The sequence below is a fragment of the Prionailurus bengalensis genome, chromosome D4 (assembly GCF_016509475.1).
Source record: "Prionailurus bengalensis isolate Pbe53 chromosome D4, Fcat_Pben_1.1_paternal_pri, whole genome shotgun sequence".
In the NCBI taxonomy this organism is placed as follows: Eukaryota; Metazoa; Chordata; class Mammalia; order Carnivora; family Felidae; genus Prionailurus; species Prionailurus bengalensis.
The window spans coordinates 84,472,284-84,496,024 of NC_057359.1; the positions used below are offsets into that span (position 1 = coordinate 84,472,284).

Genomic DNA, 23,741 nt, shown 5'->3' on the forward strand with positions numbered 1-23,741 from the left:
GAAAATACTGGTTCATGGAGTTACGCAGGTAGTCCAAATGTTGACATGTTTCATTATACAAAAAGTATCACAAGAAAATTCCAGTCTTTCACATTCACCACTGATCCCATCAGAAAAGTCTTTAAGCTCTGAGAAACGAAGCCCAGTGACAGATACAAGTTTCCCAAAATTCTGAATTTTGTCAGAAATTGTCACCTGGAATCTCGAATTTCATCATTGCAATAAAATATTATCACTTACTTTCCTTGAAGTGAAGGGCCTCTCTCCTTCATTTTCAGGAAAATGTCTGCTAAATACTCAAATTTGAATAAGCATGGTTTGTCAGTCTTTCTTTCATGGAAAGATGGTGTTCCGTGAGATCAATGGCTAGTTCAGCTTGCAACTCAAACAACAGTATGAATGTTTTCCTTGAAACAAGTATTCTACTCCCACATGCAACAGAAATGCCTTTGTGTACGTTAGGAAATGAATTCACAACAATGGTTTATGGAGTCTTTTGATTCTTCATGTGCAAGTTGTTCTAACAAAATATATGGCATTTCAGTAATCAAGTACTGGCTGAGTTTTACCCTTCAGCTTTTAGAAAGGTAGATAGGCAAGAAACAAGTTTTGTATCTGGGCTTTCTTCCACAGTTTGCAACAAGTCTGAGTTTCCAAGTACTCTTGGGAGCTAAATTATAACAAACACATGAAATACCTTCTATCCAGGATCCTTAGGGCAGACAGCTAGGGTGACCTTTGTGCAAAAAAAAACCTTTTCTAATTTTTAGCATTAAAATTCCACATTACAAAATTTCCTTCTGTATTAGAGTATAGGGAAAATAAATTCCTGTGTTGTGTTCATCTTTATAGGTATGGAATATTATGATTTTTTCAGGATTCAAAAGGCTCTAAGTCTGGCACAAAATAGTAGCATGCTGCCATACTACTCTGCTTACTGAGTTTTTGGACTGCTTTTTAATAGTTTTTCTTTTGTTTCATTTTTGGTCAACTCTTGTAAGTTTTCACTTCCCACGATCTTCATTCTTTCTCCTCCTCTTCCAATTTTCTGCATTTAATATTCTTTAGGAATAAAACCCATAAAATCAAGCATGGTTGAAATGTGTTAAAAAATAAGACTTTATATAGGGTCTGAGTTGGGGCTACGGATATACCCTTCCATGAAAGCAGCCCAGAAGTTTAGGTGCCTTGGCTTTGTGTCAGTGGCAGAGAGAAGAATATAAACCTCTATTACCATTTGTACAGTTGACCACTCAACAGTATGGGTTTGAACTGTGTAGGTTCACTTATGGCTAGAGTTTTTTCAGTGAATCTATACACTTATGGTATCAACAAATACAGTATAGTATTATAAATGCTATTTTCACAAGCAATCCTTGTGATTTTCTTAACATTTTCTTTTCTCTAGCTTACTTTATTGCGAGAATACAGTATATAATACATACAACATACAAAATGTGTTGATGGACTGTTTATGTTATCGGTAACGCTTCTGGTCAACTGTAAGCTATTAGTAGTTAAGTTATGGGGGAGTTAAAAGCTATACATAGATTTTTGACTACGTGGGGGTCAGTGCCCCTAATGCCCCATGTTGTTCAAGGATCAACTGTATATAACTTTGGAGAAGTTAAATAAATTCTCTGAGCCCCAGTTTCCTCAGTATTATAAAATGGGAATAATATCAGCTTCACAGTGTTGATGCTAGGATAAAATCAGCTCGAATTATATAATAAATGTATATAAAACCTCATAGAGCTGTTATACAAATTAAATAGTGCATCTAAAGTACATGGGGACACTGCCTTTACACGGTAGTTTCCCTCTGTTTTTTTACTTCCATTCTCTAAGACCAGCAAACTTTACCTGAAAAGGAAATGGTAAATATTTGAGGTTTTTCAGGCCAAGAGGCAAAATTAAGGATATTCTGTAGATACTTAATGAGGAAAAAAATTTCCAAATTTTTTATTGTCAAAATGTGAAATATAATGATCAAATATAATGATCAAATCAAATTTTGGGGGGATGTAATACAGTCTACCAAAGAGAAGGACAGAACTTTTTGAGGGTGGTGAATAACTTTCCTTAAATGGAAATTCTAAGTCAGTATTCCCTATCATCAAATCAATTGCAAATGTTCACCTGTAAAACCATGCTTAGCTCACAAGTGGTAGGCTGGATTTACCTTTGGGCCATAGTTTGCCAATCCCTGCTCAAACAGGTCTCTCTTGTTTATTTCCTTTTTCTTGGCTCATTCCATGCAGTTGCTAATAATGACATTCTGAGGGCAACTTGTGTAGATCTGAGTTTTTATCTGGCATTTTCCCCCACTCCAGCCTTAACCTTTCTTGCAGGAAAGGCTTAACAGCAACACATTCCTTCATCTTTTGAGTGTCTGAAAATGTCTTTATTTCACCTTTATTTCTGAAGGATCCTTTCACTGAATATAGATAAAATTCTAGATTGACAGGTTTTCTTTTAGCACTTTAAAAGATGTCACTCCATTGTCTTCTGAATTGCATTAGTTCTGATGAGAAGTCAGCAATCATTCTTGGTTTCTCTGGCTGCTCTTAAAATTTTTCTCTTTATCACTGGTTTTCAGCAATGGGATTATGATGTGCCTTGATGCAGTTTTCTCTGTATTTATCCTGTGTGGCCTTCACTGGTCTTCCAAGATTGGTGGATGATATTTTAAATCAAATCTGGAATAGTTTTGCCTTTCATCCCCGAGACCTAAATTACCTGTATGTTGGAACACTTGATATTATCTCATAGTTTGTTCTTCTCGTCAATTTTTTGTCTTCGTGTTCTAGGCTGAATAGTTTTATTGTCCTGTCTTAAAGTTTACTGATTGTGGGAGGCAGATTCTGAAATGGCCCCCAATGATCCTGTCTCCTGCATTTCATATCGTGTCATCTCCTTGTCTTGTGTGCGGGCTAGACTGTGTGACTTACTTCTGATGAGTAAGATACAACAGAAGTGTATTTCCTTTTTTTTTTTTTTTTTTTTTTTAAGCAAAAGTGTATTGTTAAGCCACTTCTAAGATTAGGTTGTAAATGATTGTGACTTCTTCCTTGCTAGTAGTACTCTTGTATTCTTAGTTATTTTGATGAAGCCAGCTGCCATCTTGTGAGCTCCTCTATGGAGAGTACCGTGTGGCAAGGAACTGAAGGTGTTCACAAAGAAATGAACTCTGCCAGCAACTACTCAGTGAGCTTGGATGCAGATCCTGCCCCAACTGAATCTTAAGAGGATTGTGGCCCTGGTTGACACCTTGACTACAACCTTGTGAGAGACTCTTAGCAATAGGACTCAGCTAAGCTGTGCCGGATTCCTGACCACAACCCTGCGAGGTAATACATGTTCTTGTTGTTTTAAGCCACCAAGTTTTCGGGCAATTTGTTATACGGCAATAGACAACTAACACACGGACCTTTTAAGCAAATTTCCTAATCTAATTGCATCAGTGTTGATTCAGGTATTGTATTTCTCAGCTCTAGAATTTTCATTAGGTTCTTTTTAAGTAGTTTACATTTCTTTTTGAGTTGTTTTTCTTTAGATCTTTAAACACATTTCTAATAGCTGTTTTAAAGTACTCTATTTTAAAGTGCTCGCTTGCTAGTTCTGTGATCCCTGCCACTTCTTGCTGTTTCTATTGATTGACTTTTCTCCTGGTTACAGGACACATTTTCCTGCTTCTTTGCATATCTAGTAATTTTTTATTGAATGCTGGACACTATAAACATTACATTGTGGGTTTTTTGCATTCTGTCATCATCCTTTAGAGAATACCGGATTTTATTCTAGCAGCTAGTTAATTTACTTGTGGATCATTTTCATCCTTTTAGGACTCCCTTTAAAGCTTTATTGGGCAATCACTAAATATTGTACACGTGAAACTAATATAACACTGTGTTAACTTAATAAAATTAAAATAAAAAGTAAAAAAAAAAAGCTTTATTAGGCAAGGATTAGAGCAGTCTTTAATCTAGGAGTAGTTTAGCCTTACTCCTAAGCCATGGTCTTTCTGGAGTCACTGCTACAAGTCCTGTAAGCTACAAGTCCTGGAAGCTCCCCTCTCGTTGGTCAGAACTCCAGATGATAACGCCCAGTGGTCGTGCTTCACCAGGCTTGTGAGGTCGCACCACAGGCACGCACAGCTTCATATACAACAAAAGATTCCAAGGTGTCTTTCTGGATCTTTTTCTCAATGTACCTTCCTCCTCTCCACATTTAATTTATTGTAAATTTCAGCCTCCTCCAACTCTGATTTCTGTCTCCAAGCGTGGTGAGCCTGTTATACTCTCCTTGGGAAACCCTGAAGAAAGCTGACGTGATAGTAAGTCTCACCTCATTTGTTTCCCTTCTCCCAGGGCTCATAGTCCTGTACTGCCTGTTTTCCAGTGTCTGAAAACAGTTTCTTATATTTTGTACAGTTTTCCAGTCATTTATGATAGAAAGGCTAATCTGGTAGCAGTCACCCTATCCTGGAAGTTGCCTATGGGAATCTTGTATGCCATACATACTTTGATTTTAATGAAAGAATGGCTTACTTTTTCCATGTCTATGAGAATAACTTAAAATCTAAGCACCCCATTTATTTATTATGAAACACAATTTGGAGCTTGGCAGGAGGCAAGGGAAACAGATTTTTTCTATCATTTATCCAGCTGAGAAATCTTTCACATAGTTTTTCAGTAGGGAACAGTCTCTACCCTTACCCTCTTCTCAATTAGGAACTCTTCTGATGTTAAAAATCAAGAAAGAAAAAACCTGAAGAAATGGTAATCAAAATATGGGAAAGTGGAAAATGTAAGTGTATGCAAATTTCCTATTATACCTGTTTTGTTCTTACGGGTCCATAACACCCAAGTCAACAATTAAGCAAAAACTTAATAGCAAAAGGAAGGCTTTTCCCGGGAGGGAAAAAAGTTGATACCCCACACTGTTTTCTACTCTAACAAATATCAATATTCCAATTGACACAAACATATTCTTTGTTCATCAATAAGTCCTAGGGAAAAAACGAAGTAAGTTTACAAAGAAGATAATGAAAACCCACTGGATATCTCAGCACCAGCCAATTTTCCTCAGAAACACAATCTTACACATTATGTAGTTAGCAAACACGCCCCAATAGCTCCTATGAGCAACTGTGGTACACGATAATGAATATGGGAGATGTGTTGTTCTTATCACCTGTCTGGGGCTCAGAGCAGAATCTCCTGCCTCCTAAATTCATAGAGCGTTGACCTTCCAGAGACCACACACTGTACCAAAGCACCTCTTTTCCCGGAACTACAGAGACAAGCACACTGGTCCCATCTATCATATGCTGAGGGCAAACTGCAATAGTAGGTTAAGAACAAGACGTTGGGTTTGCCTTTTCACTACAACCTTGAGAAGTTCTCCGTTATGCTTCCATATCTCTTTGTTGAATGGCCACACTTGCTCTTGGCTGATTCCAAATTCTAGAAGCAACTTTTAAATGCTTAAGGTGCCAGACGGAGTTAGACAGTCATTGAGCACTGACGTTAGCCCCTGGACAGCGGCTGCTGGATCTCTAAACGATGCAGATGGGAGCATACACAGGCACGCTTAAGTGCAAACATCAGGTGTCAGTTAATGACCAGGTCAATGGCACACACGCTGGGTTGGTTCCCACTGGCTGAGTTCTCAGGGGCCTGGCCAATGTTATCCAGCCCCAGAGAACCGTTCCCTGAAGTATAGTGATGGCCTATTTAAAAGCAGATCACAGCTTGAGGTTACTGGAAACCAAACTGGGTCAGAGAACTAAGAATACAGCCTGGCAGTAGATGATGCACGCTGGCCCCACACTTAAGAGTTTTCCCCCACCTTTATTCTCTGGCACACCTCGGGTCCTTCCCTCCCACACACTTGGAAAATGGAGGTGGTCCCCCTGGTTGCCTAAACCCATCTCCCCAGCAGCTTCCTTGTTTTGGAAGGAGATGATAAATAAATCAAAATGCACTAAGCAGCACTTCCACAGGCACTCGCCTCCTCCACTGAACGTGCACCTCATCAATCACACTATTGTCTGCTTGAAAGGCGAGCCTTGTAAATGTCATATCCACTCAGGCCCAAGGAGAGGCGCATCCAAATGCAGCAAGGAGTTTTAATTGGATAGTGTAATTAAACTAAAAAACCCCAGCAGACTCCCTTTGACAGGATAGATGAAGACCCCTTTTAATAGGGCTAGGAAACATATCTGTTAAAAGGATGAGGCACTGCCTGCTCCTGATTGTGCTCCAGAGTACTCTTATGAAAAGGCAATTCAATAACTGGGGCATTTACTATGTTAGAGTCCATTGTGTTCTGTAATCTAGCAGTACTTACCGTATTTGATCTGGAACTTATGAAATAAGCCCTCGTCAGAGAGTAAAAACACTACATGGCCCATCCACCTGATGTCTGGAATGCCCGGGCCTCCTGGGAATCAACAGAGCCTCAGGACAGCCTGTGGCCTTCCTGGGCTACAGGTCCGTGTGAGTATAAAGGCCAGTGCCTTACTTACTGGGGCCTACAGCACGCGGTGCGGTCAAGGCCATCCACCCACTCATCCAGGGGCTGCAGCTCTTTCATCCAGGGGTGGCTAACGTCCTCCTCACTTCTCTTTCATTCTCATGAGCAACTAAAGAATGACAAAATCCTTGGGTATCTCCTGCCATAGGAACTGGAATGCCCGTCACATCAGTGTGTGCGTGCGTGTGCGCACGCATGTGTGCATGCGTGCATGTGCATGCTTGTTCTCTGCTAGCATGACTACCCCTGTCAAATAGGAAGAAAAGAAATCAGCGGATCAGAGGATTCAACATATGGATTGGGGTGTACCCAAGTGGATTTTAGTAACAAAACCCGAATCCTTCTGTCACTCTCCCTGTTCTCTCTCCTTTGTTGGGACAGGGGGTGGGGGATGCACACACAAGCACATTCAAAGATACACACACACACACACATTAAAGGCCTGCAGCTCCACAAGTAAGGTCACAGAATTAGTGGGGACACATGAAGACGTTTGTATCTGTGCGGGGCCGTCTTACAAGCAGACCAGAACAATCCCTTTCCGAAGGAATGCTAGTGTCCCAAGGGCAAGGTCAGGGAACTCAGCCTTTGGGTGGATCAGGAGAGCCTCTGAGCTGGGGCTGAGGTGGGATACCGAGAGATTTCAGACTTCCCCATCTGTAGCTTTCCAGAAACAGTGAGATGCTTTACTTTATGTGCAAAACCCTGGGCCCTCAGACTGATTTTTCTTTTTTAAGGATGGTGAAGGTTTGTTTGATGACTGCTTTTACTCCTCCATAAAGCCTGCTTGGAGCTCTGTTTGCAAACCTCTGAACAGTCTTAATACTGGTGTTTCACTATGAGTTGATGAACCCATTAAGGACATATAAGCAAATGCTTATAATCTATGAAAACTGGATACTGAATTAAACCATCAAATACCTTTAGGTTTAAATGAAAACTACATAAAAGCATTTCAGCCATCAATTTGGCTATCACTTCTGGCCAGTATGAATTCTGCTGGAAAAGCTGTTTTCGTGCAGATGTGGAATTCAATGGGAAAGACTGACTCGTGTACCAACATCAATCAAAATGTCGACTTCCCTGGCAGCTCTCAACAGTAAGGCAGGTTCAAAGGTCACAGGATAAAGAAAAAAGCCAAGCTCTGGTTCAGCTCTAATATCTCCTCGGTAGAAGTCTTGCAAAAGTACCCCCTTCTGTATTAGCCTTGCTTTCATTAATCTTCTTGCCATCTTCTTTAACTAGTCATGCAGAACCGCTCGATAGCAAGACGTATAATGGGGAAGGCCCTGTGCCTATTACCGCGTTAACATTCTCTTAAGCCCCAGTGTAACAATGGAACGAGAAGGCAAAGGGAATCTGCAACTGCAGGGTGCGGTGCAGGCAATTCAATTACAGCCTGGGCTTACCTACGTACTTCGGACCTATAAAACACGAGAGGCCTTTGTGTCTAACTGGCCTGGTCATTAAGGTGGCTGAAGATCACAACAATGCTGATCTTTTCTATTTAAGCTAAATCAATGTGGACAAATCATTATTCAGTAGCTTTAATTTAATTAGTAAATGAAATACACTACTTTACAGATCTTGTCAAGTACTTATGAAAAGAAAGATTCATTTAAGCGGGAGGTCACCAATAAGCCCAGCTAATTTAACTCATAACCTTAACTGAGTCTCATCTCAAACATCCAGCAGGTTCTATTCACGAGGGCTTGACAGTCTCTCGCACTTGTGGTTAACTCATGATTCCAAAGAGTTCCTATCCTGTATCCACACACTGTTTTGGACGAACAAAACAAAACAAAAACAAAAAACAGCAAGAAAAAAAGCCAAATAAGCAATCCCCCACCAGCATCAACAGAATCAGATTTCCTTTAAATTATACTATTGCAAGAGAACATAATCAGGTTACCTCTATTATGTTGCTTCCTTAAGATTTTCTATTATCTATACTTAATTGAGATACAGCGCTCTTTTCAGCTATAAAGACGACAGCTACTTTATTAAGGTTTAAATCTGATTTCTTAATGATAGGCTGCTTCCTTTGAAGCCTGGAAACCTGCACAAGCTTCTCATGATAAACGCAGACCTGGCACGGTGGAGGCTGGTACCTCATTTAAATCCAGCCTGAGAGTCTCTGAAGGGCGCTAGTTTAAAAAAAAAAAGGTGCCTTGCTTTTGTTTCAGCGTTGGGAGTTTGAGGCTGACACTTAAAAAGAGAGCCCACTGCATCTAAAGCCTAGGTTTGGACCTGTAGAAGGACGGAGAATTATTTCTCTGAGATAATTTAGCCATGGTAGTTTCTGATACGGAGACATTCTCCCCTCCTATGTGCCATATACATATCTGTTCACTTACGATGAATTACAATTAATTCATCTTTTAGAGGTTTGTGACATCCTTCAAAACAGCAAAAGGTATCCTAAGGAGTGGCAAAACCAGACTAAGAAGTCACTGATTGCAATAATAATGACAGCATGCAGCCTTTCTTCCCCCCTCCCAACCTGGAAAGGCAGAATTTATTCTCAATTTCTCTGGGCTTTTGATACACAGATTTTCTCAACTAACTGGTGAGAGTCTATATTTATACGTACAAATTTCTTCTAAGGCATGTATCTATTTAGTCATTAAGTTCCAGATCCTTAAACACTCACAGGGACAGAGCAATAAATCTTCCCTCTGAGAACACAGCCTAAGACGGAGAAGTTAGGAGAAGGAAAGAGAGCCACAGAACTGCTATTTATGGAGCACGGCTGCAGAGTCCGGGTCTTTCTGACCCACGGTATGTGTAATTACGGGTCTCACTGCGGGCGCTCCGTTGCTCAGTCCCTTTGCCAAGTCCTCTATTCACATACTTTTTGGATATGGTGTCAGTTAAACTTGAGCTGCGTTCCTTATGACGACCAAATTAATGGTTTGACAGAGGCTTTCTCAATAAACACTGCAAACTGGCCATATTCGAAGGTTTTAAAAACCATTTCTTTTCTGCTCAGAATTCTGACAAACATGTCTCAAGACAGACCAGGACAACTTCATTATCCTTCCAACACTTACTGCCTTTTTGTAAAGAAGGCTGTTTAATAACACGTCTGCTGTTTTCACAACTACATTATTCCAGTTGGTCACACGTTCCAGTCTTCGGCAGGACGCTTGTGTTACGAGAGATAAAAACATGAAAAAGGAAATATATTGCAGAAATCAAAAACCTTATCTACTTCTAGACTCTCTCTCTTTGCCATAATTCATTCAAGAAGGCCCCCAGAATAATTTTTGATGTAAACTCAGCTACAAACATATATCACTATGCTGATAAAAATCACAGGCTAAACTTGGGAAATATAGTGACTTTCATTTCTTGAGTGCTGTTAAAATAACTTTTTTCTAAGGTTCAACAGACACAAAAGATAAAAAGGGTTACCATTAATCCTTTAAAAAAAGAAGAGGAAGAAACAGCCCCATAGATTAATTCTGTGGTCTGATGATGGTCTTGAAGATGAACTTTTTAGATTAAGTCACTGAATTAATTTGATGAAGATACTGGAAATCATAAAAAAAAAAAAAATAACACAGCATCAAGCTGATTCAGTTAATACACCTTTGTTTGGGCACTTTACAACATAAATTATGCTGAGTAACTTTTGGTTTCTAAATTCTGGCCACATTAAGTTCAATTTGAAGATAGCAAACATTCATTGAGGACCACTCTGTGGGCACTGTGCTGCACAGAAAGCAGTTCCTGGGTCAATTAGTTCAGCAAGGAGATGGGGGTGGGAGAGAGGGACAGACTTGAAGTCGATACATATAGCACAGCGTGAGAGCTACTGTACCACAGGCGTGTGCAAGCTCCTGGAGACAAAGTCGTGGAGAGAGCCTGACCCTAGAAAGATGAATGAGCCAGGCCTGAGGAAGCAGAGGTGCCTGTCAGTTAGAGGGAGAATCAGGGTGGAGGCGTATTCCAGGTGATGGGAACAGCAGAAGCACAGAATTCGAGGTGTGTTCGTGTGCGAGCAGTTCACGGTTGACTGCAGCTCAAGTTCAGGATGGGAAATTATGGGCCATGAACCTCAAGTGGTCAATGTCTTTAAGGGCTATGCTGAGGAATCTGGATTTTACTTGGTGAGCCTGTAACTTTCAAAAAAATTTTTTTTAAGTAGCAAAATCCTTTTTATCGGTTGACTTTTTTTTTTTTTTAAAGTAGATTTCACACCTAGTGCAGAGCCCAACACGGAGCTTGAATTCACAACCCTGAGATCAAGACCTGAGCTGAGATCAAGAGTCAGACGCTTAACCGACTGAGCCACCCCCGACAGACTTTAAATGCAGAATCCCCAAAGAGAAAATAGTAGAGCTCTACTGGTTGAAGGGGAGTCCTTATGCCCAAACCTGCCCCCTCCCCCATCCCCAGACCTCTGAGGAACATGGTTTGGAAAGCACTCACAGGGCACAGGGACATAGGAAGTGTTTGACTGGGCCAGTGCGCTCCTTTGTTCAGGCAAGTGTCACAATTTTTAGACCTCAGGAGCCAGAGTGAGAGAGAAGGAAACCTCTTTACGACCCACATGTGCGGTTTTTACACAGAGCCATCCAGTAGGTCTGCAAACACGACAAAAGACTCTCTTGCAGGATTGTCAATATTGCAAAGGTGGGCCCCACGTCTGCTCTGCATCCCCCAGGCCTGGAACTTGTGGTCACTGTCACAGACGTGTGCTAATCACTTCCTGACTGACTGATGGCCAGAGGCAACCGGGAGGTGCCGTCTGTGCATTCTTTCTTCCTTCCCTCTCACACTGGCTGTGCTACACCCTTCACCTTTCGGTGCCCGAAGCACACTCCTTGGCAAGTGAGTGTCTTGGTATGAGTGTTAAGGGACATCTGAATCCCGTTTCTAGTTCTTTCCCTAACCTTTCTACTCCAGCTTATCCCTCTATGCAACATGTGATTGCCTTTCATTTTTCAGAGACACGGAGAATTTATAAAATGTTACTTTTCAAAGCATCCTGAGTTCTTGGGAAGAAAGATGCTAGAACAATGACATCTTTATTGGCTGATAAGCTGCAGTGAGAGGGATTAGGAAGATGTTTATCTAAAGGCAGAGGCAAGGGCCCCAGAGCAGCAAGCAATTTTCTCACCAGCCCCTTCTGGCAGCCATCTTGCAGGATCTCCTCACTGGGATGACAGGAATGGCAGGAAGCTGGGGGAAGCTGGGGGGAAGCGGGGGGGTGGGTGGGCCCGGCCTGCCTCCTTTCCCTCGGTACCACTAGGTTCTCCCTTCTTGCCCAGCTGGAGCCTCACAGGTTGAAAGGAGGAGATTGCGTAGCCCAGCATAGCTGGGTCTGACCAAAAACCCCCACCCATAAAGCAGGCAGTGTGGCAGGTGCCCTGTCTGTACGCCTCCCTCGGGTTTTTTTTTGCTTTTTAGGTCCCAGTGTAGTCAGTATTGTCTCAAAAACTTGAACCATATGATAAACACTTGCTGGCCTTTACATTTCTTATTGTTCCTTTTGAGTATGTCATTCCTTACAACACTTGTTCCCCAATTCAGCAGGCACTGGAGTAAAGGGATTAACAAAAATCATGTCATTCTCCAAAGTTACTGAATCAGAACCCACTGGGGATGGGCCCTTGGATAACTGCATTTTAAACAGGCTCTACAGGTGATGCCGATACGTACCAGGCTCTGACAATAACTGTCTTGTAGCCTTTCCCAGGCAGCTAACAAATTCTTGTCTAGTTTAAACTTTTTTCTTCCATGGAGGAATTTCAGCGTGATCTGTGTCCTTTCTGCCTCTCGATGGGACTGAAGTCTTAAAAATGATTAATCTAAATGCTACACTCAATTACTTAACTGCAAAAATATAATATGCCAAAATATACAACCAGACTGTATCTACTTTGATAATTTAAGCAGAGGAGTGCCAGCCCAGCAGTGATCTCTTCTGCAGGACCAGGCAGGAGTTTAATTACGAGCCGGTAGGTCATGCAGCTGCCAATAATCTGGAGGCTGTTGACACTTCCGGCTTGATGGATATCTAAATCTAGTCTTAGGCTGCCACAGGAAATCTCCCAGCCTCCCTCGATCTGGAAGGAAGGCAGGTCCAGGTCCGACTGCCCAAGTCCCCCAAATGGGAAGAGGAAGGGAGCACAAAGTGAAATGAGGGCTCTGGGGAGTCCAATTCTCAGCAGGAACCTGCCCCCAGGCCCCTAGTCCCCAGGGCGGGGCTCTGGAGGTCAGGAGCCAGGGCTGTGAGGTTCTCTGCTGCCATCAAGACAGAACAGGATGGGGGCCCATGTCAGGCTCTGGGCACCATAATACAATCCTGTCTGATTAAAAGAAATTTCTGGTAATGAATTAAACAGACCCAAGGAAAAAAGGACACGGTGGCAATATATTCTCCCGGCACCCAGCACACAGAGGGGAAGAGGGGGAAGAGAGAAAGGAGACATAAATAAAAGGGACTACTCACTGGGGCTTTTTTCTTCAGCAAGGTCACAGGCACAGAGCAGGTCAGAATCGATTGAGATGGGTTTCTGCTTAATCCAAAACTTAGTGCTGGCTTTCTGATTCGTAACAGGGTCTATCTCTACTTTGTCTCCAGAGATACCTGTAAGGCCGGGGGTGGGGGGGTTGGGGGGGTGGGTGGAGGGGTGGGGTGGGAGGGGGGAGAGGGTGGGGGAAGGACAAAAAAGAAGCCACAAAAAGTGGAAGGTGTAAGTGATTTCAGTGTAATCATTTGACCTGTTTTGTATATTTTAAATTAGATGAACAAGAGCTCTTCCTTAGGGCTTTGGGGAATGCCACTGGCTTAAGACAGCCATAAGGAGACTCCAAAGGGCATACAGAAGATGCACAGCCTGGTTTCCCGCGTGGGTGACTTGAGGGGAGAAACCACCAAGAAGCATACAGAAAGGTTAAAAAAACATGCCACCCTAGATGCACCACAGATACAACACAGGGTTCACCTGCATAGTTAACCCTACATTATACCTCCGTATGGTAATGAAATAAACCATAACATAAAGTTCGTTAAGAAAAACATTTTTTTTTTCAACATTTATTTTTATTTTTGGGACAGAGAGAGACAGAGCATGAACGGGGGAGGGGCAGAGAGAGAGGGAGACACAGAATCGGAAACAGGCTCCAGGCTCTGAGCCATCAGCCCAGAGCCTGACGCGGGGCTCGAACTCACGGGCCGCGAGATCGTGACCTGGCTGAAGTCGGACGCTTAACCGACTGCGCCACCCAGGCGCCCCAAGAAAAACATTTTGATCAGTGGTCTTTTTTTTTTTTTTAATACACTAAAAATAGGAAAAATCTATCTTTGCCCTTCTCTGACACTAAATAATTATCCAAGCTATATTGATTGAGAGAAGTCACAGGAGGATCAAAGGTCCTTTAGATAAAACCTTCCAAGTTCAAGTCTTGGAGCTTTGCTTCAGTCTGCGGAGGTCACTGCTTCTCCAGCGTAGGGAGAAACAGCACTGGGTGTGAGATTTATGCAACAAAGACTTTATAACAGGAATGCAGCAGGTTAAATACTGGCACCGTGGGCTTCATTTTCAGAGCTGTGAAAGACATAACATACTGTACAGTCACTGGGAGCAAAGGTGTTGGGAGAACAAAGGTGATGCCTGGGATGAAAGGTGTCCTGGGATAACTGTGGCCACGCACAGCAATCGCTCTCCCAGGGTCACTGAGCAGCGTATGCTCGGCCCGACACACACGATCTAGACTAGATGCTCTCTTTTTCCTCTTTTGCTGAAAATTGAGGAATCTGTTCATGAAGTGAGACAAAAACCTTCAATATGCCTTCCAGAGTGGGCCCCAGATAGAATCTTGAAAGTAACTAATATTTCAGGCCATGGTTTAAAGGTCAGGGGCAAAGTGGAAAAAAAGCAAAATCAAAGATATAAGAGATAATGAAAGCCATCAAACGTACATACTGTAACAAAAAAGACAATCAGAATTAACACATTTTGTTCCATGGACCACCTCAGAAATTTTTCAGTACGGCGTTGAGAAAACTTAGTAGGCTAAAAGGAAAAGCAGATAAAAGAAACAGCTCAATTAAAAAACAAACAAACAAAAAACCCCCCAAAACACAATGACCATAGTCTGTGAGCAAATTTAAAATTAAGCAAACGAACAACAAAAAAAATTTATATATATATATATATATAAAAAACAGTTCTAGTGATGAGGTCTGCCACACACTCCATTTCTATTTTATTTTCTGACTAAAGAAATCCCAAAGAGCGGTCAGACAAAGGCAGGAGACCATACAGACAACACCGGTCTCGTCTGCGGTCTTCACAGGAGACGATGCGGCACAGTTGCTTAACCCTGGTCATTACTGTGTGGTCTTTGGAAAAGATGAACTGGTATATTTTTATTAATTGAACGCTGGAATTTGTCATTAGACATATTTCAGGAATACCATATTTTAATCAGGCATAATGTCATAAGTCCAATGGACTCCAGCCGTTCAGGTCTAGATGATTTCAGGAGGGTGAGAATGTATCAGGAGACCAATTTCATTACATTTCACTTAAAATAGATTACGACTACCCAGTTACACTCTTCCCTCCAATCTGGCCATTAATTGTTAAAGATCTGGACATTTCTATAGTTCCCTGAGAGAAGAAAAGTACTTACGCCATGGCTGCTGGTAGCAAGTGCGTTGTTTTTTTTTTTTTTTTTTTGGTTTTTTTTTTTGTCCCTCCTCCTCCTTCTTCTTATTTTGACATTTATAACAGTCAAAACTGAGCAGAGCAAAATAAATGTGCATATCTCATATGTGGAATAAACCCTGCCCCACATTCCTTTCCCAGAAAGGCGGGGGGGGGGGGGGGGGGGTGGAAATCATCACCAGAGAGACACAGCTTTAAAATTTTGTTCTACGGCCCTGCGACTCCTGAAGCCGTAGTCAGTCAATATTGTTAATGTACCTTGTTAATTTGATAGGATTTGTCAGGTAACTCCACTGGAAAATTATATAAAACTGTTCCAGATGAAAAGATGATAGTGACATGAATTAAAGTGATAGAACAATAGTGGAATATAAACCAGAAATGACACCCAAAGTGGCTGTTGATTTATTGCCGTACTGAGTTTGGTTCTGGGCTCCCATGTATATTAGTGCTACAAATCTGGGTCCATTTAGCAGAGGGATGCTCATACATACATCACCAGCTCCTGCTCCAAGCCAAGGTCACTCCCCATGGCATCAATCTTTTCAACAGAGCCTACTTCACAAAGCAGGACTTTTGTAACCATCTCAGATGTAACAGACTCTCGTCCTCTTTCATCTTTCTTTTATCATGTAAAGTACACTTTAACTTCTATTATTTTTATCTGCAAATTGTTACTGTATAGTTCATCCATTTCGGGCTGTATCTCTGCATCAATTGCCTACTCTCTGCATGGCCACAAAAACACTTTCCCAATGACGCCCTTTCTGGGGGTTATTGTGCAGTCACTGTTCGCAGAGGGGAACCCCAATTCTGGCGTTTGGGGATGAAGATGTGGGAGACTGAATGCATTAGGTTCAAGATGGGCAGGCAGGTGGAACACCATTTAAACAACTGGTGTGTTCCAAAAAAGTTGCCTGTAAATCAGATTTTTTCCGAATCAAATCACATTTTCCCACTGACTTCTAGTTCCAGAGATACTTTATATTCATTTTGGATTGATCTGTAATTGGCAGGAGCTCCCAACACTTTAGTCTGAAGTTTCTCTGCCCTGCAGGCTTTCAGTCAAGTAGTTAATGATCTGTAAAACACTCGCCTGCCTGGAGGAGTCACTATTTAAAGGAACCTGTAGGGGGATCTTTCCTGATGGGAAAAATCCTTTTGTACATTAAATAATCTCACTGTACTTGAGATGTGTGTGAGTCTCAGCTTCTTAACACAGGGCACACAGCCCACAGGAGCTGATCTGTGCTTGCTGGACAAGTGACAACCCTCTGCTTCTAGTTTGGCAGGCCCTGGGGTGGTTAGCCTTGGAGCCCATTCTCCTGGGCAGACCCAGAACCCACTGCTGAGGACAGTCTGCAGAATCTAGCCTGGAAGCAAACACAGACCTCTTCTGTCCCTGCCTTGGGGGTCCAAGGTCTCCTTCTTGGCTGGAAGGAGGAGGCAGCCTGTTGGAAAGGAGACCAGTTAGGAGGCTGGCACCACAGTCCACGCCAGGGGCAAAGAGGGGTGAACATTACCTGGCACCAAATATATGTTAGCATGGTTAAAAATCCTGTGTGCATGAATTCAAATCTCACAATGCCCGGATCAAACTGGTTACTGTATTTATCCCTATTTTATAGATGAGAAAATGGAAACCCAGGGCGGTTAAGTAACTTGCCCAAGATCACACAGCTAAAATGGGGCAAAGCTAGAATTTGGAGAAAGTCAGCAAATTTGGTCCCAAAATCTGTCCTCTCAGCCACTATGCTATTGTGCAAAAAACCATGCTTGGTATTTTCTATAACATGCACTAGGAGAGGTGAAGGTACGTGTCCAAGGTTGGGAAGCTTTTAAGTGGAAAAGCCATTTCATGCCCAGAGAGATCTTGTTCCTAAGTATGGCACTTCCCACTGCTCTGCATGGACGCATTCAGTTGAGTTCCAGATGTAATGAGAAATTCTGCTCAGCTAGTCTTTAGTACCCTCTTTCAATGTTTTTTTGTTTTTGTTTTTTTTTTTAAAGTGGGGATGGACAGGAAGAGAAGGAGAGAGAGAGAGAGAGGGAGAGAAACCCAAGCAGGCTCCACGCCATCAGGACAGGGTCCAATGTGGGGCTCGAACCCATGGACTATGAGATCATGACCTGAGCTGAAATCAAGAGTCGGACTCTTCACTGACTGAGCTCCCCCAGTGTCCTTTTTACATTTTTACAAAGGAAAAAATAAACATTCAAATGTGCCAATAAATGCACACCTATTTTTGTTCAGACATGACAAACTGGAGCATGAAATCCTAGCAATATTCTTCTTTATGACCAATGAGCGTGGTTTTAATTTCCTTGGCTAAAGTTTTTGTGTAAAGTCACCGAAGGAAAGGCAGAGGCATTCCTTAAAGTGTCACTTACACAGTATGTGTAAGTATTTCAAATTATAAACACATGTCTATGAAAACAAGGGAAGTTGGCTTTTGTGAAGTTTCCATTTCTCCAACTTAAATGGCCAACAAAGGAACAGTTAATCCAACTACAATGGACTACAACACAACCACGAAAAATTCTGTATGAGAAAAGCTTGGACTTGGAAAAATTCTTCTGAAGCTAAGTGAAAAGAGCAGGAAAAATATTTATAGAAAAGAGATCAAAAGGATATGTTCCCAACGGGAACAGTGTCAATTCTGGCTAGTAGGATTAGGTCCTTTCCTTTTCTGTGTTTTTACAAAACAAAAAATTCACCCGAAATAAAAACAAACATCATTTTAGGAGCTGACATTTTCTTGGTTTCTACTCAGAATTCAGTACCCTTTCCCAACTTTCATGGTGTGGGGAAGGCAGTATGCTGAATCCGGTAACCGATAGTCACGAAGGCAAATCCTACAGAAAGACCTACTTCCATCTAGCAGTTCTCAAGCACCCACGTGGCTGGGCTGCTGGGAAGGGCTCCCGTGGCTACATTATGGCCACCCTGGGGCCACTCTCACAAAACGCTGCCTGGCAGGGCTTCACCTGACCAGCTGTGGTAGGTGAGGAAGAGAGCATGAGGGCTGGCCCAAAGCGGACAGGGTCAGCCCCTTCCCTCAGAAATAAGTGAGGCCAACTGTCTCCTTTAACCAGCTCTCCCCCTACCCGCTTATCCATAGCCATCCGTCATGACCTTTTCATGCTCCCACTTCTGACAGCTTCCAGATAGTGAGTCAAACCTCACTGGAAGCAAACTATCACGCCAACTGTCAAAGGTGGAAAACAATGCCTGATTGCTGTCCTAAGTCAATGCCAGCATATAAATCCTTCCCTAACAAGACAGCTCAAAATAAACAAAAATGCAACTCTAATGTACATACAACTCTCTGGGGGAAACTATTTGTCCAAGGCTTTAGAGTTATCACAAGGAGACCCTTGTCTGTTTTAACTACCCAAAAGATGTCCACAAAAGGAAATTAGCATGTATATCATCTTCTGCTAACAGACTGAAGATCTACTTTGGGCAGCTCTGTGCTGGGTCCTTTTGTGTTGACCAACTTACTGAGAGCTTACTCACTTCTATCTGGAAGGCAGTAGAGCCCATTTTATATTTAAAGGCAGTAGTGCAGAGAGATTAGGGATAGAGACTTCAGAGTCAGAGAGTCCTGAGTTTGAATATCAGTTTCCTTAATTCCTAACTATGTGACTTTGGGCAAGGTGCTGTAAAATGGTGATGATAACAGAATCTACCTTCTGGGCTTTTGTGAGGATTAAATAAGACTTGTAAAGTGCTTGGAAATAGGGCTTCATATATCGCTGTGACCTACACCACTATTTCTCATGACTATCATTATCAGGAGTTAGGCACTGGGCTAAGGGATGTGACACAGACCCTGTGCTGAAAGTCTGGACAGGGAGCACAAGGAGAGCTGGGAGGGATGTGAACAAGGGATCTGCTTGGCCCTAGTCTGGGGGCATTATCTCTGGGACCTGCTCTACATCACAGCCTTGGAAGAACCAGGATCCAGAATGACTGTCTGCCTGGGGAGACCAACATTCTCGCCCTCACGCATCCTTGCAATAACCTCCCATTACCAAGTGTCATTGGCCATACTTCTCTGCAACCTAGAGTCCATATTCGACACCAGGAAAACCGTTGTCACAGCTGGAGCAGTGGGACCACTCTTGCTAGGGGAACCCCCGGCACCTCCCAGCCACCTCCTAGGTCTCTAGATCTTGATTTTGCCGGCACATCCCCATTGTTGTCCTGGGTTAAGGTGCTTCTCCCTGGGTAAGCCTGAGCTTCCTCCTCTGTGAAAGGGGGTAACAAACAGTACCAGCTCCCAGGATGCCATGAAGATGGGGTGGCATAAGCATGTAAAACACTCAGCAGGATGCCTGGCACATAATAAGGGCTCGGGGTGCCTGGGTGGCTCAGTCGGTTAAGTGTCTGACTTTGGCTTAGGTCATGATCTCGTGGTCTGTGAGTTAGAGCTCTGTGTTGGGCTCTGTGCTGACAGCTCAGAGCCTGGAGCCTGCTTCAGATTCTGCGTCTCCTTCTCTCTCTCTGCGCCCTTGCCCCGTCCCCACCCGCCCCCCCCCCCCCGTCTCAAAAGTAAATAAACATTAAAACAAAACTTTAAAAAAAATAATAAGGGCTCAGGTTTTAAGTAAGATTATTACTGAGATGAACTGCAGAAAGGTGAAATGATGTACTTAGGCAGGGTGTATCAAGTCAGTAAATGGCAAAGCTGGGTTGAAAACCAGGTGTATCTGACCAACTCTGGGTTGTTTCCCAACCAGCTTGCCGCTTCCTACTGTCTCAGAGGCGCATGCTTGACTCCCAGGAGGCACAGTCTCCCCTAAGGCACGCTTAAAATGCCCTTCTAAGAAGCTAAAACACAAGTTTGGCAAAAATTAGGGCATTTAATATTCCATGCCTCAGTGTATTTCCTCAGTTGTTATTTATTTGTTCAGACATCACGAGCTGTGGTTCATTCATCAATTTCCTACAACTTTGAATCTAAGACTAGAAAAGCTCCACTGTTGTTAAATCCTGGAGTAGTTTTTTATACAATTCTACAATCCTCTTGTCTTCGGGTTACCTAGAGCCTGTGAAAGCCTGGAAAAGCCCCTGGGAGTGCCACTGAACAACTCTTTGCTGGAGTGGATTGTGCTGAATCCACACAGCCAATCGATAGCATCCACAGAGCACTCAGGGAAGTCTTTGAAACTTGCCTGAATTTACACACAGGATCAGACACAAAGGCTGTTTGGGCTTAATGAGACCTCAGAGATCACCCAGTCTGGGGCTTTCATTCTCCATATGAAGAAATTGAGGCTCAGGGTGGGGATATGACTTGTCTGATGTCACCCATTAATGACAGCACTGTACCCGTAATTCACATCCCCAGACTATCAGGCCAGGGTTTAAACAGACCACCTCTCCTGTCTCAATGCATCAAGTTTATATAGTGGGTATATTCACATCATGAGCAAATGCAATACAGTATAAAAAGCACTGTCTCCCTAAGGGACCCAAAATAGGTAACAATACAATATTTTAGCCACAACTATAATGATACCCAGTGGAGCCTTACATTCTTGAGATCAAGTGGGGGTACTGGGCCCCAGAATCACTGGTTCCATTCAAGGGCTAATCATCTGAAACCTTTTGGGAACCATAGCTAAGAGCTACCAATTCCAATGTGTGGTCAGTTAGGGACTCGGTGACAAAGTGTGAGTATACTTGACTAGGCCTTTATCCTTGGAATGAAAACTAAGCAGTGGCCTGAACAGGAATGAGTCCATGAATACACAGCTGTACACAGCACAGCATGGGCACAAGGGTGGAGCTGACTGGATGAGACCCGAGACTGTTCCACCCAGTAACACCTGTCCCTGAATGAGGACTATGCTCTCTCTGTAAGAAGGCGTTTACAAAGATTTTGTACTGAGGGAGTTAGATTCCCAAACTAAACATTCTCCCGGCAAGTAGATGCTTCAGGTGAGCTTTCAGCGTCAGTTAGGAAGCAGTATGTCATTTCCTAAGAGCATTTGTGATTATCACCTACAGAGGGTGGAAAGACCAGATCTTTCTCATGTTCGGGCCCTGGTATCATGTTGGAGCTCAAGTGCCGAGGTTGAGGGCCGGGTAAAAGGAATACAGAAGCTGGATGCACACTCCATTATCCTATTCCCATTAATTTCATTATGCCAATGGCTCTCCACTTTTCCCAGTTCTCAAGGCTTTCTCAACCATCTGAGGAACCTCATACGTTGTCATTAGTAGCCCTGGAATACTCAACAGGTATTCTCAAAAGGGCAGATCTGGGAGCAAGGAATTAGAGGAAGGTACACAGTGAGAAAAAACCCCGAGAGCTTCTGAAATTTCCTATCAGGGGATCTTCCCTCAACCCAAGTACTGCAGTAAGCACTAATGTGGTAAATTTTTTTTTTCTGGAGGCAGTCTTGAAAGTATTTGTCCTGCTATTTCATAAGCTCATTAGTACTTGTTAAACTCTATTCCAAATTTTGGTTCAGAAAATGTTGTCACAACAGGGACAGAATAATCATGTGATACTAGAATTGCCATCCTCAAATTACTCAATGGACCCAGGGATTTTGGAGCTAAGTGTGATGAATGTCTCTCATGATCATCTTCATGTGTCTGAATGGAGGAGGAGATCTCCTTAGTACTCAGTAAGAAAATGAAACAGAAATAGGAGGGAAAATCAATTCACTTGCTAAGAACCTACATTTCCAGATTATGTAATTACTCGAACTATACTCCACAGGTGCCCCAAGTGGAAAATAACAGGGGCAAATATTTTATTCATAGAGCCACACAGCACCAGAGTGAGCCCAAGGAGTAAAAAAAAAAAAAAAAAAAAAAAAAAAAAGTGCAGGCCACAGCTGCTTGCTTTCACTCAGTCTTGTGTTATTAATGTGCTTCTTAAGTTTGCATGCTGTATATTAAAAAATAGCAATGTAATGAAGTCCTCCTTGAGTGCTGGCTTGTAGGTATTGACCGGGGGTTAAATGGTAAGTGCAACAGGACAGATAAACCAGGTTAGACAATAGATGGCAAATATGCTGCCTCTCATCATGCTCAGGCTCAGGGCAGGCATTTTTAATCAATCACAGAGTTTCTTTATGTTGCCCTCAGACGCAGCTCCAGATGCTGCCTCAGCATAATGCTCTGGGCAGCCATTACAAACTTGATTGGAGTCAGTTTATGAGATGAAACCTCTCTGCCTTCTCTATGATATGTGCTATTGTACTTGATACTTTTGATAAATAACTACCATGATCACAAGTGTTACGATTATACATATGGATTGTTTTATGAAGAGATAGTGGAGGCGACCACGAAACCTTTCAGAGAGATTTTATGAAACAGTCTTTATCTGTAAATCCTATACAGAATCTGTACATCTTACACAGAATGATGTTAGGTTATATATGCAATTATGACACAGATGGAATTCATGGTATATTACAGATTCAGTGACCTATACCTTTGGTGCCATGGGGATAGGTCTATACTGACAAATGATAAAGGGAAGGGATCAAGTTAGCACAGTGGCACAACTGTCAAGGCACTTCTCAGCCTCAGACCCTATATCAGGGACTCCAAGCCAACCTTCCCAGTAAAAACAAGCCTTGGACCAAGAGATAAGGGGCAAGAAAGTCCTCTGGATGCCGAGATGCTGCATTTCCCAAACCCCACAATTACGGGGAGATTCTGACTAGCAGGCCCGGGATGAGATCAGGGACTCGGCGACTCTGATATACAGTCAGGGTCGCAATCGCTGCTCTGAGGTACTACGTAATTAAGAGGTACCCAATGGTGGTATCTTGGCCTTCTCTGCTCCGTTTCTTACGTGGATTTCTGGCAGCCTCTTGGCTAGTGCATCACAATCCGGCTTCTACCAGGCAGCCAACAAATATTTACTGACAGAACGCTATGGGTGTCCTAGATCCTGGTTGGCATCCATACTTGATCCTTTGAGTTTGATTTTCTCCAAACCCATTTCAAGCTCTCAGCCTTGGCATTTTTGGCCGCACACGTCCTAGTGCCTGATCCTATGGTCAGGCACCCAGCATCAGACATATGGGTAGATCACATTAATGGAAATGACCTCAACGTGGTATAAGCTCAAGCAAGGGCTACACTTAAGGGCATCTGTACTTTTAGGCCTAACACAGAGAGGAAGCAGACAAAATGAAATATTCCAAGGACATTTTCAAGGAATACACGAATGGTTAGGCATGACGGTTTTGTGTGGTAAACCTTCCAGGCTGGCACAGCAGGGATGGTGAATAGATTTCAACTTAAGAACCAACTTCAGGGGCGCCTGGGTGGCTTGGTCAGTCAAGCGTCCGACTCTTGGTTTCAGCTCAGGTCATGATCTCATGGTTTGTGGGCCTGAGCCCCTGTCGGGTTCTGTACTGACAGTGCAGAGCCTACTTGGGATTCTCTCCCTCTCCCCCTCCTGCCTTCTCTCTCAAAATAAATAAATAAACATTAAAAAAAAACCAAAAAAAGAACGAAATTGAACTGACTGC

The 23,741-nt window shown here is 42.8% G+C and overlaps 1 protein-coding gene across 13 annotated transcripts in view; it reads right to left on the reverse strand.

Moving 5' to 3' along the window:
- Nucleotides 1-23,741, reverse strand: part of MAPKAP1 (MAPK associated protein 1) — a 246,546-nt gene that overhangs the window by 15,120 nt on the left and 207,685 nt on the right. For 9 of the 13 annotated variants that reach the window (XM_043565341.1, XM_043565342.1, XM_043565340.1 and 6 more), the window contains one exon: nucleotides 13,004-13,141. The exons of the other annotated variants lie outside the window; for them this stretch is intronic. In XM_043565341.1, the coding sequence (XP_043421276.1) occupies nucleotides 13,004-13,141 (138 nt within the window). The remainder of the gene's footprint in view (nucleotides 1-13,003; nucleotides 13,142-23,741) is intronic. 13 annotated transcript variants of the gene reach the window in all.